General features: G+C 38.5%; 1 protein-coding gene across 3 annotated transcripts; it reads left to right on the top strand.

Annotated features, from left to right (window-relative positions):
• Nucleotides 1-628: 628 nt before the first annotated feature.
• CLEC12A (C-type lectin domain family 12 member A) lies at nucleotides 629-13,721 on the top strand. 3 transcript variants are annotated; one of them, XM_086714100.1, is made up of 6 exons: nucleotides 631-843; nucleotides 6,057-6,155; nucleotides 6,449-6,637; nucleotides 7,562-7,713; nucleotides 9,342-9,448; nucleotides 12,456-13,721. In XM_086714100.1, exons 1-6 carry the CDS (start codon nucleotides 753-755, stop codon nucleotides 12,631-12,633), a joined length of 816 nt encoding a protein of 271 aa, XP_086570226.1. In that variant the 5' UTR covers nucleotides 631-752; the 3' UTR covers nucleotides 12,634-13,721. The 3 variants fall into 3 exon arrangements, with proteins under 3 accessions (XP_025785887.1, XP_086570226.1, XP_086570227.1); XM_086714101.1 differs by lacking the exon at nucleotides 631-843 and adding an exon at nucleotides 2,571-2,712; XM_025930102.2 differs by lacking the exon at nucleotides 6,057-6,155 and having other exon boundaries at nucleotides 629-843.
• The last annotated feature ends 2,864 nt before the right edge of the window (nucleotides 13,722-16,585 follow it).

Here is a 16,585-nt window from a genome sequence, read left to right as displayed (position 1 = left end):
CCCAGACTACAAAGCAATTTCTGGGGCCTCTGATATACCCACGTTGGCCGTTAGCATGTGTACCCCGTGGTGTGGTTCCTGGGCCCCAGATCCCTTAATCTATTTCTTGCTACTAGAGAAACTAGATGTCCCCTCGCTCCTCTTAGGCTAACCTTTTCCTATGTAACAGAGTTACAGAGTGGGGCTTGTCCTCTGTGTCTCCCTGGGGGTGCTCTGGGTTTGTGCGGTCTCCCAAAAAGGCAAATCCTATCAGGACCTAGGCAGGGACCGAGAGAGAACGTCTGTGCCAGGCCATTGCTGTAGAACAATGAGTGTTGGAGGACTGTGTCCTTTTGTTATTTCTTTGCTGGGAGGTTGTTCTCCAATAAATTCTGTATATCTGCACCTGTGTTGCTGGTGATCCGTGCCCCCTTGCATGACACTGATCATATCCAAAACAATTTTGAAAGCCACTTTTGGTAGTTGGTGGATATTGAGAAATGAGAAAAAGGAAGAGATAAGAAAAAAAAAAATACTTTCAGTCTTGCAACTGTGTCCGTATCTGTCTAGGGCCTCTCATAGGCTGCAGCTCATCTGTAGACTCCCGGGATTGGTACAGTGAAAAGAGAAGTGTAAGCTTTTAAGTGTAAGTTTTGGTTTACACACAGAAGTTCAAAGCCACAATTCCTGTGTAACATTCAACTCCGTTAGTTCACTTTCATCTTTTTAAAAGAGTAATAATTTGGGGGGGGGGATTCCTTTTCATAGCCTCAATGTCTGAAGAGGTTACTTACGCAGACCTCAATTTTCAGGACTCCGGTAGAAAGAAAAGTATCCAGGAGTTTGACACAGTTGGAATCAAAGGTAAGACGCTGAGCTTGGGAAGTGTTGCAGGTTGATAGGAGTGGAAGGGTAGAAGGCCTTAGGTATTAGTGAATTGACCATGATCCTTCAGTGTGAATTTATTTATTTTTTTAATGTTTATTTATTTATTTTGCGAGAGAGAGAGAGAGAGAGAGAGAGAGAGTGAAAGAGAGAGAGAGAGAGCATAAACGGGGCAGGGGCAGGGAGAGAGAGGGAGAGATTAATCCCAAGCAAGCTCTCCTCTGTCAGCGCAGAGCCCAGGTTGGGGCTCGAACCTACGAACTGTGAGATCATGACCTGAGCAGAGATCAAGAGTCAGACGCTTGACCGACTGAGCTGCCCAGGTGCCCCTCCATGAAATTTTAAATTAAGCCTCTCATTTTGACCAAAGCTACTAATGTACAAAATGATTATAAAGGGTTTTTCTTAAAGGTGCTAATTAGTACATCGAACCCTCCATCCTCTGCGAATTTTCTGTGTTTTAACATCACACTCAAGATGATTGGGATAGACTCATATTTTGATTTTACTGGATGGTGAAACATTTTTTTTTTCCTCAGTGAAATGAAGTCTTAGAACAAGAAGCACATGTTGCCCGGGAGAGTCATGGTCGTGCATATTCTTCTTTTTGCTACGAAAATGCTAGTCACAAATACAATAAGAAAACTGGCTCTCATTCTCCCCCCGGCCCATGTGACAAGCACTATCCTATTTGTCTTATGACATAATTCTGGGCATCACCGTTTTTCAGCAGAGAAACAAGGGTTCAGTGAGGACAGGGTGTGCTTGAGTGTCACATGTATGTCTGGGGATTGGGGAAGCCTCTCTACTTTATTGACCTGCCGGAATTATGGAGGAGAGGGTTCGGAACTGATCAGAGGTGAATAACTCATTTGACCCTTTGAAGCTCTGTGCTCTCATCTATAAAATAGGATAACAATACCTGCTTAATTATGAGCTTGCAGCCATAATTTAGTGTATGCTAATTGTGCCCTTTTGAAAAAGGCTAACATGTTTAATGATTATTTTGTGAGGTTTCAATGAAAGATAGATAAATAAAGATGGGAAATACACCAATAAAAGGTTTTCTTTTTTTAATGTTCATTTCTTTTTGAGAGAGAGAAGCGGGGGAGGGACAGAGAGGGAGAGAGAGAGAAAGAATCCCAAGCAGGCTCCACACTGCCAGTACAGAGCCTGACAAGGGGCTTGAACCCACAAACTGAGAGTTCATGACCTGAGCCCCAACCAAGAGTCAGAAGCTTAGTCAACTGAGCCGCCCAAGTGCCCGTAAAATGTTTTCTTCTTGGCCACGATTTCATTCATCATTTTTTGCTTATTCATTCAACCTAGTACATATTTCTTTAATATTTAAAGTTGACCACACTTGTTTTTTTTAATGTTTTTTCATGTTTACTTATTTCTGAGAGAGAGAGAGAGAGAGAGGCAGACTGCAAGCAGGAGAGGGGCAGAGAGACAGGGAGACACAGAATCCGAAGCAGGCTCCAGGCTCTGAGCTGTCGGCACAGAACCCGATGCGGGGCTCGAACCCACAAACTGTGAGATCGTGACCTGAGCCAAAGTCGATCGCTTAACGGACTGAGCCACCCAGGTGCCCCAAGTTAACCATATTTTCAGTTCCAGGTGCCAAAACTGAAAATGAGACGCTCTCAAAAAGAATGACAATAATAAATAAGGTCAAGAAGATTTTTCGGAAAGGTGTATTAAAAGGAATTTAACTTCTGTTACTTTTAACTGCTCCAATTTGACCATTACCATCTGAGAAATCAAATTTTGTTCAGAGAAGGATGTTAAGCAGTCCTCTGTAGCAATATGTAATTACATAGGAGTGCATGAACTTCAGACTGAAAGGTGAGGAAGTTTTCTTTAACATTAAACTATAATGGTAGATAAAGAGTGAGATAATAGTGTTTAGATCTACAAATTCGAATTTTGTGAATGAACGTGTTACCACACTGTTAGACATATTATTCGTAAAATCAGATTATAGCACATCTCATTAGCTTACTGTTAGGTCTATTCATTCTTTGAATGATGAGATAATAGCTCAGGGAATATTATGGTTGAATGGGAATAGAGCTCTTTTTCATAAATCTTTACTTAATTTAGTTTCCCTAGTATGGGTTACATTTTGGATTAAATTTTCTCATTTATATATGGCATTTAAGAAGTGACTGCTTTGGGGGTGCCTGAGTGGCTCAGTTGGTTAAGCGTCTGACTTGGACTCAGGTTATTATCTCACCGTTCGTGTGTTCCAGCCCCACATCAGGCTCTGTGCTGACAGCTCAGAGCCTGGAGCCTGCTTTAGATTCTGTGTCTCCCTCTCTCTCTGCCCAATCCCCGCTCATGCTCTCTCTCTTTCTCTCTCTCTCAAAAATAAATAAACATGAAAAAAAATTTTAAAAATTTAAAAAGAAGTGACTGCTTTGATTGAACTGTTCAGCAGAACTTAATAGTTTGATACTTGATTTCAATGTGATTTTTATAGCCATATGGTGCAATTAATGTTTCCAGAATCTAACTCACCATTTAGAAAACGAAAAAACAATGTTTATTGGAGGCTACAAAATACTCATATACATACACACACCACAATTCTGGGATGTTAAGCTTAATTATTAGAGAAAAGAAAAGAAAAAAAAAGCAAAGCAAAGCAAAGAAAAGAAGAGAGAAAGAAAAGAAAGGGAGGGTGAGGGAGGAAAGGGGGAGAGGGAGGAAGAAAGGAAAGGAAAGGAGAGGAAAAGTGTGTGTGTGTGTGTGTGTGTGTGTGTGTGTGTGTGTCTGAAAGACAGAAACAGAAAAAAGAGAGACAGAGAAAACTTTAAAAAATGTCATTTGGTTTTCTACTAAGTAAGCGTATATCACCCCCAAATTTCTATTTCTTTTGGAGGTTAAGTTAAATGAAAGACACATAGAGTACTAAAGGGAGAAAAAAGGTAAAGAAATATTGGAAAATACACCATTCAAAATCACACTGTACCTGAAAGTTTCGTATTTAAAAAAAAAAAAATCCCCTAAAACTGTTTCCTTTCCCTAATCATCCTCATCTCATTAAATATAAATAATCTAAATATAAATATGAATATAAATGTAAATATAAATATAAATACAAATACATATTAAATACAATCACCTATGTGCCAGCACTGTTCTAATTGTATTACCAATACTAGATCACTTAATCTCTGGTATTTTATGGCTTTCTTTTTTAACCAATGCAGAAAGTAAGCCCAGGGACATTCAATGACTTGTCCAAGGTCCCATGTGAAAAGTAGCTTATCCAGCGTTCAAACCCAGGCACACTGGGGCGCCTGGGTGGTAAGCGTCCGACTTCGGCTCAGGTCATGATCTCACGGTTCGTGAGTGCGAGCCCCGAGTCGGGCTCTGTGCTGACAGCTCAGAGCCTGGAGCCTGTTTCGGATTCTGTGTCTCCCTCTCTCTCTCTGCCCCTCCCCTGTTCATGCTCTCTCTCTCTCTCTCAAAAATAAATAAACGTTAAAAAAAATTAAAAAAAAAAAAACCCAGGCACCCTAGCCCTAGGAATGTGCTGCTAATTTTTTTTTTTTTTTTTTTTTTTTGTTACTTCACTATACTGCCTCTAAGTGTGTATGTTTCTTATCTACCACCTCTGTCAAGGAAAAAACGTCTTGGAAACATTTCATAAATTCGGCCTATAGATTCTAACTTCAAAATGTATTCTTAATGGATTCGTGGGCCATCACATTCTCTATTCCTAGTAAAGCAAACTACTATCCTCTCTCACATGGCATGCTACAATAGTTTTCTTGGTGTTCTCCCTGCTTCCAACACTGAGCCCTATGATGAATTTGTTGTCCAGAGGCAGTAACAGTGATCTTTCCAAAAAAACAAAACAAACAAACAAGCAAAACACAACTCAATTATTTTCCTGTCTTCATTAAACCTTTCCTGTTGAACAGAACTTTTGACTAATTGAATACATAGACGAGAACATAATTCTTACGGAAGATAGCACTTGAAGTCATATTTTTCACCTTAGATAAGATCTTGACTATATAGTTCTTTCACTGTTCACTATTGTTCAAAGTGTAAAAATTTGTTTTACATTATACTTTCAATTCTCTCTAAACTTCACAATGTTACAGCAGCAACTAAGAGATGTGGGACATAACACAGATCAGAAATATAATGAGCTTATCATGTTATTCCTGAATTATATTTTTGGAAACATCTAGTATCCATGTATATACCAATGATGATAATTTAAGTCAGGTAGTGATTTAATAATGAATAATTTATAATATAAAGTTTGCAATTCTTGTTTTTTTTTTTTTTTTTTTTAAATAGGGAAATGATCTATTTGAGGGTTTCTGTGTTTGGCAAAAGAGAAACATCCAACAGAAGTTTGTTGCTAATAATATGAAGAACTTCGGATGTAGAAATGATATCGATCTGGCCTACGGTTTGGCTGAAGGGAGGACACACGGAGACATTACAAAAGACAGTCTATCAATTATGTTCCACAGCCAAATTCTCAGGATCTGGGGAGGAAGAACCTAAATAACAAATGATTTTCTTTGCCAATCACAATCATCTACTCAAGACAGGATTGCTCTGATTGACCTCTCTATTAGTCACCAGCTCCCCCTTTGCCCCAGATTTGTACAGAAAAGATACATTATATATTATACATTGGTTTTCTCAAGTCTCCTTTTTAAATCCCATCTTTGCCTCCTTGTGTCTTAGATCAGCCTACCAATTAACGGCCTCTCCTGTGAGAACGAGTTTGCGTGCAACACAATTAGCAACATGTTTTTTACTTACTCTTTTAAAAGCTATTTTTTTTTAATTTTTTTTTTCAACGTTTATTTATTTTTGGGACAGAGAGAGACAGAGCATGAACGGGGGAGGGGCAGAGAGAGAGGGAGACACAGAATTGGAAACAGGCTCCAGGCTCTGAGCCATCAGCCCAGAGCCTGACGCGGGGCTCCAACTCACGGACCGCGAGATCGTGACCTGGCTGAAGTCGGACGCTTAACCGACTGCGCCACCCAGGCGCCCCTGAAAAGCTATTTTTAAATGGCCTGGAGTTTTTACTCACTCCAGAGGCAGAAAGAAATAAAGGCAAAATGAATGAATGAATGAATGAATGAATGAATTCTTCAAATGAAGATACATACCATTTCCGGCCTGTTCCCTCATTTTGCTTTCCACAGCACCTGCTGCTACTTCCCATGTGTGGCATCAGAGAGCCTTGGCTCTGATTCTCCTATGCCTTCTGCTGCTGATTGGACTAGGAATCTTAGGAAGCGTATGTACGTATTACCTATGTTTTGACGGAAAGGGAAAGACACTTAGAATTCTATGAGTTTCACAAGATAGTATACTCTTGATTTGAGGCTTTGGGATGGTTGTAGGTGAGATACCCACAAAAGGTATTGACAGCTAGGTACTTAAATACGGTAGTCTGTTTCCCTCACTCCCGTGAAGTGACTCCTTCCCTCCATCGCCCACGGGCATAATACTAGTTCAGCAGAAAGAAGGTGATGGGTGGGTTGAGGGATTAAAATATTTTGTCATTTATTTTCTTTTTTTTTTTTACCTCAAGTTTACATAACTTTGAAGAAAGAAATGAGAAAATTGAATAAACTACAAAACATCAAAGAAGAACTTCAGAGAAATGTTTCTGTACAATTGATGCATAGCATGAATAGTTCCCAGATGATCAAGAACCTATCTCTCACGCTGCAAGAAATAGCCACCAAATTATGTCATGAGCTTTACCAAAGAGAACCAGGTAATCCTATATTCCTCTGTGAGCTATTTATTAGACAATGAACAAAACCTTGGAGTCACTGAGAATTATTTCATCAAAAGCTAGCAGCCTTTCCCTGGGATGCCATTATTTGGAGAGAGGAATTAAACGTACTTGACAAAGGACTCACTGTGCAAAGAAAAATAAGAAAATAACAACTGTAGGCCCCAAATTATCAGAGGATAACAACTAATAAAATATTAGACCACATACAGTTTCTCTAATCTGAAATTTACTATTATTCTTGGCACTGAGGTCAATAGAAAATAAGGAGGAGAGGATAAGTCACCTCTTTATATCCTTCTTAAAGGATAGAAGAGAAGGTCTTTATAGGTGACCTTGTTCCTAAACGTCAATGTTTGATGAGAATCAATAGCAAAGAAATAGTTAAGTCTTGCCATTCGAATTGGGAGTAATTGGTCTTTCAATATCTCTAAAGTTCCTATAGTTATTATAACTAAAATATGTTCTTTGTGCTTTTGAAAACTCCCCCAAGTATTCAATGTCAGACAGCCAGAAACGCCCTAGTTGGAGATGGGCTGATGCAGGCTGCGGGGTTGATTCTTACCACACAATGTTTTTGTGATTAGCTTTCATTGCCATGTAGTAATTTAAAAAATGGCAAAGAGAGAAAAGTAAATTAATTCATCATTATTCTGGACTCCGGAGTTAAGAAAATACACTGGAATACCCTGGACATTTAATTTGAAACGTATTGTTCAGATTATGTTTTGGACGCACTGCGGTGGTATACAGGGACCTGGAACACAAGATTCAGGTTCTTCACCTTTCATGTAAAAGCGAGAAAGACAAGTAAATTTGGTAAGTTCAACAGAGGACAGTGGGAATAATGAGAGTAATGAAGATCGTCAACCCAAACCAAATGAAACTACGTTCTTCTTTCAGAGCACAAATGTAAACCTTGCCCAAAGAAGTGGATATGGCACGAGGACAACTGTTACCTAGTAACTAAGAATTATGTAACATGGCAAAAGAATGCCATGTTCTGTTCTGCTCAAAATGCCAGCCTATTGATGATTAAGAACAAAAGTGTATTGGTAAGATCCCCTGTATCTCTGCCTGGGAAGAAGGAAGTCACTTTTCCCATCATAGAATAGAGAGGATTGAGGCGTGTTGGAGAAAATTTGTACTAATCCAGACATGATTCTCACTTATTTTAATTAGGGTATGAGGTGACTGACACTTAGGACGTTTATTGCGAGGTAGTATATCCGAGGTGTGATCCAAAACCTTAGCTTAGGACCTTAACATCCATGGACTCTCAGAGGTTGGGCAGATGGGTAGATTTGGGGTACCCAGAATCTTTTGGGCTGTGAGCCTTTCCAAACCACAACTTTAGAATCAACTCTCAGAACACAATTTCTGAGAATTTACCTAAAAAAATAGAAGACCTGGAAATCGTTCTTAAGGGTTACCAATTCCATAAAATTTACATCGAGAAGACTCTTTGTTTCTACCATGTTGTATTTTTTTAACTAAGAGAAAAAGTCAACGCCACAACCTACAATAAGAAGATAGGTTGGATAACATATGTATAAAAAAGTAGGGATTAAGATGGGATGTCAAAGGCAAGTGCCAAGCGGATATGTTATACTGATTCCCTGGGTTCCAGGAAAAGTGAGTTCTGTAGAAGATGTATGTATGTATTTATATATTTATATTTATTCATTTTCTTTTTCTCTAATATCTAAGTGGTATCTCCATACCATTACGTATTCCTCGGCATTTCTGTTCTCTTGGATAATATTCATAATATTATTATGAATAATAATTGGATAATACTGGATAATATTATTTAAGGAAAAAAACTCATGTTCCCAAAAGTCTCGGCTTCCCTACTGTGAGAATCTTTGTCCGCCTTTATAGCAGCAGGGGAAAGGAAACGATGGTCACTTCTACACCCCGTCCTTCTCAAAGGATCCACTCATAGTTATTCACTCAAAAAAAAAAAAAAAAAATGTCTGGATATGAGTGAGAAAACCTTACTTTGGCTACAAAAGCCTGGACTGGATCTAAATTCTAGTCTGTAACCACTTCTCGTCTGACTTTGCTATGTTTTTCTCCTGCTTTTCCTGTTTCTCTTAACTTGTGTTTTAGTGGTTAACCACCTCCTTTGCCCCTAGACTACTGCTCTATATTTGAATCTTGAAGTTGGTGAACTTCACAGAGCCTAAGTTAAAGTAATGCATGGACCGGTAGATACTTTTCCAAGTGAAGCAGTAAATGATATATAAGTGTTGCAGGGAGTCTTTTTTTTTTTTTTTTAATTTTTTTTTTTCAACGTTTATTTATTTTTGGGACAGAGAGAGACAGAGCATGAACGGGGGAGGGGCAGAGAGAGAGGGAGACACAGAATCGGAAACAGGCTCCAGGCTCCGAGCCATCAGCCCAGAGCCCGACGCGGGGCTCGAACTCACGGACCGCGAGATCGTGACCTGGCTGAAGTCGGACGCTTAACCGACTGCGCCACCCAGGCGCCCCGCAGGGAGTCTTATAGTAAGGGGCACTTTGTTTCCTTTTTTTTTCTAATGACCTCAAAAAGTAGTAGCATAATGTCAAAAGATGTTACCTTAAAACAGTAATTTGTCACAAATTATGTTGTGAAGTAATACAGAAATGGGAGACAATTGTTTTTGTTTTTGTTTTCAACCTCTATTTCTTGTAGGAATTTGTAAAATCCAGGAACTTACGTAGATACTGGCTGGGGTTATCTCCCAGAAAATATTATGGAGATTACAAGATAGTGGATGAGACAATTTTCTCCTCTGACTGGTAAGTCTTTATTCTTATTGAACTTTTGTAGTTGGTTGGAGTAAAGGTGTGCTCTCCATTAGCGTTATAGATTACAATTTAAACGAGCTGTGGTTGAAATTGCACCCTCAACATCTTTAATGCGCTTAATGATGCAAAAACGTTGCCACAAACGTCTTCTCATTATCTTGACAGGTCACTAGTGAACGTATTTGTAGTAGTACAATAAAAGGGAATTCCCGTGAGACTTTTAACTCAGAAAATTATAGAGGCCAACAAAATTCACTGGGCTCTACCCTCGTGCTTAAAATTTGACTAAGTGCTGAGATTCAAAGGTGAAAGAAAGACTGATTCTTCCCTTCATTACTTAACCATTGATTATATGTACAGACTAAACAATTCTATATATAAAAAGGATATAATGTGATAAATCCTTCAGTAAGAATACATAGAACAACCAAAGATAAATTTTAGCTCTGAAATTTGTGTTGTAAACGACATTTAAAATGGCCGTTTTGGGGCGCCTGGGTGGCGCAGTCGGTTGAGCGTCCGACTTCAGCCAGGTCACGATCTCGCGGTCCGTGAGTTCGAGCCCCGCATCAGGCTCTGGGCTGATGGCTCAGAGCCTGGAGCCTGTTTCCGGTTCTGTGTCTCCCTCTCTCTCTGCCCCTCCCCCGTTCATGCTCTGTCTCTCTGTGTCCCAAAAATAAAAAAATAAACGTTGAAAAAAAAAAATTAAAAAAAAAAAAAAAAAAATGGCCGTTTTGAGTGAAAAATTTAGAGATAGACTAAAACACTTCCAGCAAAGAGGATAAAATGAGCATGGGGTGTGGTATATTACATATATGGCATACATAAAATATTTTGTCATGTAATATATTAAGAAAGTGCTTATAACTATACCGTTATAAATTGATTCATATGTTATATTTGTTCTACCTGTAATGAGGGGAGGAGAGACAGACAAAGCACATATAAAAACAATGTCAGAATTCCCATTTGTATTTTATAATGCCTGAAAATTGGGGAAGAGACAGGATTAGACTAAAGAAAGAAACCAGAACGTCAACCTGCAGTATACTTCCACAAGCCCACACATTTATACATATTTGTCGGCTGAGGACACGTCAAGCAGGTATGACTGCAGGGCAGTTATGTTGGGGTCCAGCCACACTAAATACCCTGAGATTCCTGCACACTCCTCACAGTGGGCCAGAAGCAAATGCAAGTATTGATGTATTTGTTTTGTTTTTTTTTCCTTCAGATAGGAATAGTAGATGTAAGAATATGGGTCAGGAAGACCAAGCAGCTGTGTCTTTGGGAGTTTGCAATGACAGAATAAAGGGGGGATACTATGTGTACAAACGGAGGACAGAAGGATATATATTTTTAAAATCTCATTTGGGGTAAAGGACTAGCGGTAAAGGTAATGCGTACATCAGGAGAGAGTACAGATGAGATCTTGTTTTGAAAAAGAAGAATTTCCATGAGTTTATTTGTTATTATTGCTAATGGGAAGATAATCTATGGTGGAATAGAAAGCATAGTATATATTTTTAATTATTAAGAAATAATACCAAAATAAAAAAGTATATAATAACATATATACGTTATATACTTATATACATATATAATATATAATTATAAATGAATGTATATATGTGTATATATGGATGTATATGAATATATATGAATATGTACGTATATGAATATATATGAATATACATATATGTATGTATATATGAATGTATATACATGTGTATATATGAATGTATATTTCATTTTGTTTTTTATTAATAATGTTATTTTTGGGGGGCGCCTGGGTGGCGCAGTCGGTTAAGCGTCCGACTTCAGCCAGGTCACGATCTCGCGGTCCGTGAGTTCGAGCCCCGCGTCAGGCTCTGGGCTGATGGCTCAGAGCCTGGAGCCTGTTTCCGATTCTGTGTCTCCCTCTCTCTCTGCCCCTCCCCCGTTCATGCTCTGTCTCTCTCTGTCCCAAAAATAAATAAACTTAAAAAAAAAAAAATGTTATTTTTGGGATTTATTTCTGGAAAGGGGTTGCGATCAATGACATCTGTATTATGTCACTTCCAATAAGGAAATTTCACTTTTGAAAATTTAACTGATGAACTTATTTATTTGTTATGAACTGATGAGCTTACTTATTAATCATTAATAATGATTATTGGTGATCATTATTTGTTGACCCAAGCATTGATACTACATTTTTTTCCCAAAAGATAATATTTTCAATTTATAAGTTTGTCTTGGATGCATAGTCCTTGCTCAGTAATCTTATATTAGGAGCTGGTAATTATTCAGAACTTCGTAATAAAATCTCTGAAAAAATGGCTTGGGGGGAAATGTCACTTGGAGACGATGTTGAACTGAGGGTGTCACATATTAGGTTAATTCTTGATTTGAGTGATTATGAAAAATATTTGAAGAGACATTGTGGAAGATTTACTACTGCGGCCAGACTGGAGAATCTAATAGAATTGTATTACTCTAAATCATATTAAGTATTGGAGAAAGGAGGCGGTACCATCTGGAAGTAAAAGACAGCAAATATTCCAGGTGTACAAAACCGGAAGAAACAGGCTGAAATAAGATAGCATTAGCTATTGCATATCTGCTGATACATATGAGTAGCCGGGATACTCTTCATGCCCCAAATAATAATTAAAATGTATTTTTTTTTAATTTTTTTTTCAACGTTTATTTATTTTGGGGATGAGCATGAACGGGGGAGGGGCAGAGAGAGAGAGGGAGACACAGAATCGGAAACAGGCTCCAGGCTCTGAGCCGTCAGCCCAGAGCCCGACGCGGGGCTGGAACTCACGGACCGCGAGATCGTGACCTGGCTGAAGTCGGACGCTTAACCGACTGAGCCGCCCAGGCGCCCCTAAAATGTATTTTAGACAAGGGAGACCCAGGAGCAATGAGGTGGTGGAAAAGTAATTTTGTTTCCTGTGAATCCATTCCAAACTTTCTACTTGCTGAGCGCATTCTTTCTTTTCTCTTTTAGGTTTGTACAAAATACAAAGGACGTCGATGACACCATGTTTTGTGGATATATAGACACAATATATGTTTCCTATACACTCTGCTCTGACTCAAAGAATATTATATGTGAGAAGCTGGCTAACCCAGTGAAGATTGAGAACACACTAATGAGTGAAATACCAGATGAAAAATATGATTAGTGCAAGTAATTTGCTATTATGCTGCCATTTAAGCAACTGCACGGAGCATACATCTTGTGGCCCACACAAATGGAGTACAGATGCTATGAGACTAAATCTCTGCCTCTCTCCTAACCATGTACATTTGTAAACTTTCTTTCTCCTCATTGGCTATGGAACAGGAGCCTAAAGTCATACCTTATCATCTAGATACAGGCTCAATTTATGTTGAGCATGAATTCAGTGGGTTGGGTGAATATACAGAAAACTGAAGCTAACTTTTCCCGCTTTTCCAGAAATACCAAGGCAAATACCCACCTTATAGAACATCAGGGAAAATGAAAACTAGGAATTAATTATATCGAAAGGATAATACATCCCGAGCAACTGGAATTTATGCTGGTAATACTGTGGTAGGGTCCCCTCCCTAAGGAGAGAGAAAAAAAGTAACCTGGCTATGCGCCTACGTGACAATATCCCTCATGACCTTGTAAACTGAGACTACTTAATCGACTATATGTTTGTTTGTGTTGCCGTATATGGGAAACAGAGAAATAGAAAATGTATAGAAAACTATGCCACATGACGTTCGGTGCTCAGTTCTTCGGTTACGAACCAAACTGAGCAGTGCTGGCACGAATAAAGTTGCTTCCTGGAAATTCAAAAGCCTCAGTGTTACAACTCTCTGTGCGAGAATCCTGCTACAATACAGGTTGACTTACATGTTAGGAAAAAAAACATAAGAAACAGAAAGAAAAAATTTATTTTAATAGATGTGGAAAAGCATTTGAGAAAACATAATACCTAATCTCTCAGGAAACTTGAAGCAGAAGATTTCCCTAATCTGCTAAAGGAAGGTGACATCAAAAGTGTGAAAAGAAAAACAAACCAAACAAAGGACTAATAACCACCTGTAAACCTAACACCATGCTTGTGGTAAAAAAGTGAATGTTTTGCTTTTGAGCTCCGGACCCAGATCAGAATGGCCTTTAGCATTTTGTTCAGTAACCTGGAGACCCTGGCAGTAAAATAAGGCAAGGAAAATAAATTTAAATATTAAATTTAAAACATGAGAAAGGAAGAAATAAAACATTTTTATTTGTAGCTAATATATTTGCGTATGTGTGTGCGTAAAAACGATATAACTTATAAGCTATTAGAATACATAATTTATCAGAGTTGTTGGATAAAGCCTCAAAATACAATGTCAGGGTGTAACATCAATCATATTTCTGTAGGTTAGCAGTAAACCATGGAAAAAATTTAAAAAGCAATATCATTTATAACAGCATCCCAAAATAAAATAGTCATAAATGTAATAAAATGTGGAAAACATTCTGCCCAATCCTGGTTCCTTCCCCTCTCTTGCACTGAGGGTGCTCCCTAATAACCACCCCCCCCCCCCCCCCCCCCCAGCTCGCTAACCTTGATTTCAGAATCTGCTTCCTGGGAAACCAAGCATGCAAGTGTTGCTGACAAAATAAAAGAAAACCTTAATAAGTGGAGAGGTAACCATGCACTTGGATTGGGACACTCTATATATCCTTGGGATGTAAAGTCTCCCAAATTTACCTCTATAGTCAATACAGTCCCTGAACATTTCATATAATTTTTTTTTTTTTAGAATGTGACGTGACAATTGTAAAACTAGCATAGAAATGCATGATTTAGAACAGCCAAGACAACATTGGAAAGAAGAATGTTTGCAGAAATTACAGTATCGAATACCAATACTTACTTTAATGCCATGGTAAAAAAAAACAAAAACAAAAACAAAAAAAAACCAGAATGATTTAATACCAGGATAGATATACATCCCCAGGACTAGACGAAGAATCCAAACGAAAAAAAAAAAAAGGCTCATGTGCGTACAATTGGCTTATTTGTATATAAAATAGTTATCGCTGCCATTAGAGGTAGAAAATGATCGTCTTTTCAATAAATGGAGTTGAATCAATTGAATGTCAGCATGGAAAGAAATGACACATCCTATCTACCTTATACGATACATAAATATTAATTCAAAATGGATCATAGAACTAAATCTGAAAGCTCAAACTATAAAGCTTCTAGTTAAAACATAAGAGAATATCTTCATGGCTTTACAACAGGCAAAGACTTCTCAGGATGAAATAAACACTAACAATAAAAAGAAAGGAAAATTAAGCTTCACTAAAAATAAGAACAGTGTTAAGAAAGGGAAGATGCAAGTTACCCTTGGAAAGACACGTATGTGCTGGGTTGAGTGAATATAATACACACATATCCAAATTTATATAGGACTTATAGTCAGGGTAGAATTACAAGTTAGTAATTAAAAAAAAACTCTAATTAAAAAAAAACTCTAATTATAAAGTGGGCATGGGTGTCGGGGTGGCTCAGTCTGTCAAGCGTCTGACTTCTGTTCAGGTCATGATCTCACGGCTCGTGAGTTCGAGCCCCCACTCCTGGCTCTGTGCTGATAGCTCAGAGCCTGGAGCCTGCTTTAGATTTGTGTCCACCTCTCTCTGACCCTTCCTCACTCTCTCTCTCTCTCTCTCTCTCTGTCTCAAAAATAAATTAACATTAAAAAAATGTAACGGACAGAAATGGGGCACCTTAGTAAGTTAAGCTCAGTAGGTTAAGCTCAGGTCCTGATCTCATGTTTCATGGGATTGAGCCCCACTTGGGCTCTGCACTGACAGTGTGGAGCCTGCTTGGAATTCTCTCTCTCCTTGTCTCTCTGCCTCTCCCCTGCTCAGGCTCTGTCTCTCCAAATAAATGAACACTTTACTTTTTTATTTTATTTTATTTTATTTTATTTTATTTTATTTTATCTTATTTTATCTTATCTTATTTTATCTTATTTTATTTTATTATTTAAAAATTTTTTTTAAATGTTTATTCATTTTTGAGAGACAGAGTGCGAGCAGGGGAAGGGCAGAGAGAGAGGGAGACACAGAATCTGAAGCGGGCTCCAGGCTCTGAGCTGTCAGCACAGAGCCAGACACGGGGCTCAAACCCATGAACTGTGAGATCATGACCTGAGGTGAAGTCAGACGCTTAACCAACTGAGCCACCCAGGCGCCCCTCAATGAACATTTTTTAAAAATGGGCAGAAAGACTTCAAGAGTCACTTCCCGAAAGAAGATATTCAAATGGCCATGAAAACATAGGGAAAAAAATGTGCTCAACATCATTATTCGCTATATAAAAAATTGAAAATAAAAACACAGTGAGGTCCTGGTACTCCTACCAAAATGGCTGAAACTGAAGGCTGGCAACACTAAATATCAACAGAAATGTGTTACATGTTGGATTTTCTGTGGTCAAATTAACATCAAAATTCCTGTCTGGGAAATACATGTCCCAGAATCCCTTTCCCTATTTAGGTCATTGTCAGAGATGGGCCATGAGAGGAACTCAAGGGATAACTGGAAGATAAAACTGAGGCAGAGATCATTAATCTCAAAAGGATGTTGGAGTCAAACAGAATGGGAGGTGGATGCTGAAGGGTCTGGTAGGCCCCAGACCATCATCTATCTCCTCCTTCTCCACACCCAGTTACTCCATCTTTATCAATTCTTACTCTGCCAACCAAGAGTACCTAAAGGTCTATTAACAGGTATGTGACTTCAATCCCACGAAGCAGCTTCCTCAGACACAGTGATTCCTGACAGACAGTGACTTTTGTGGAGAAACCATTTTCCACAGAGACAATTGCTTCCTCAAAGGTAGCGTCTCCCTCAAAGGTGGCTTCCACAAAGGAATAGATTCCATAGTCTTCTCCTAAAGCTCCTGTTTTGCAGTCCCAATCTGGAATCCAGATGAACTTGACCACTTGGAATTTTACCCCGTCCAGATTGTGGTAGACTGAAAAATGACAAACTCAGGATAATAGGACTTAATCCCTAGAACCTGCAAATGTTAATTTGTAAGGAAAAAAAAAAAAGGATCAATGGAGATGTGATTCAGTTAAAAATCTTGGCATGTT

This window comes from Puma concolor, chromosome B4 (assembly GCF_028749965.1).
Source record: "Puma concolor isolate L17-30 chromosome B4, mPumCon1.1.hap2, whole genome shotgun sequence".
Classification (NCBI taxonomy): domain Eukaryota; kingdom Metazoa; phylum Chordata; class Mammalia; order Carnivora; family Felidae; genus Puma; species Puma concolor.
Note: the sequence above shows the minus strand (reverse complement) of the source record. Positions and strands in the feature narration are given on the sequence as shown.

Coding starts and splice junctions, on each gene's coding strand:
- CLEC12A (XM_086714100.1), top strand. CDS start 753: ATGTCTGAAGAGGTTACTTACGCAGACCTCAATTTTCAGGACTCCGGT. Junction 7,714..9,341: donor TTAAGAACAAAAGTGTATTG/GTAAGATCCCCT, acceptor TATTTCTTGTAG/GAATTTGTAAAATCCAGGAA. Junction 9,449..12,455: donor ACAATTTTCTCCTCTGACTG/GTAAGTCTTTAT, acceptor TTTCTCTTTTAG/GTTTGTACAAAATACAAAGG.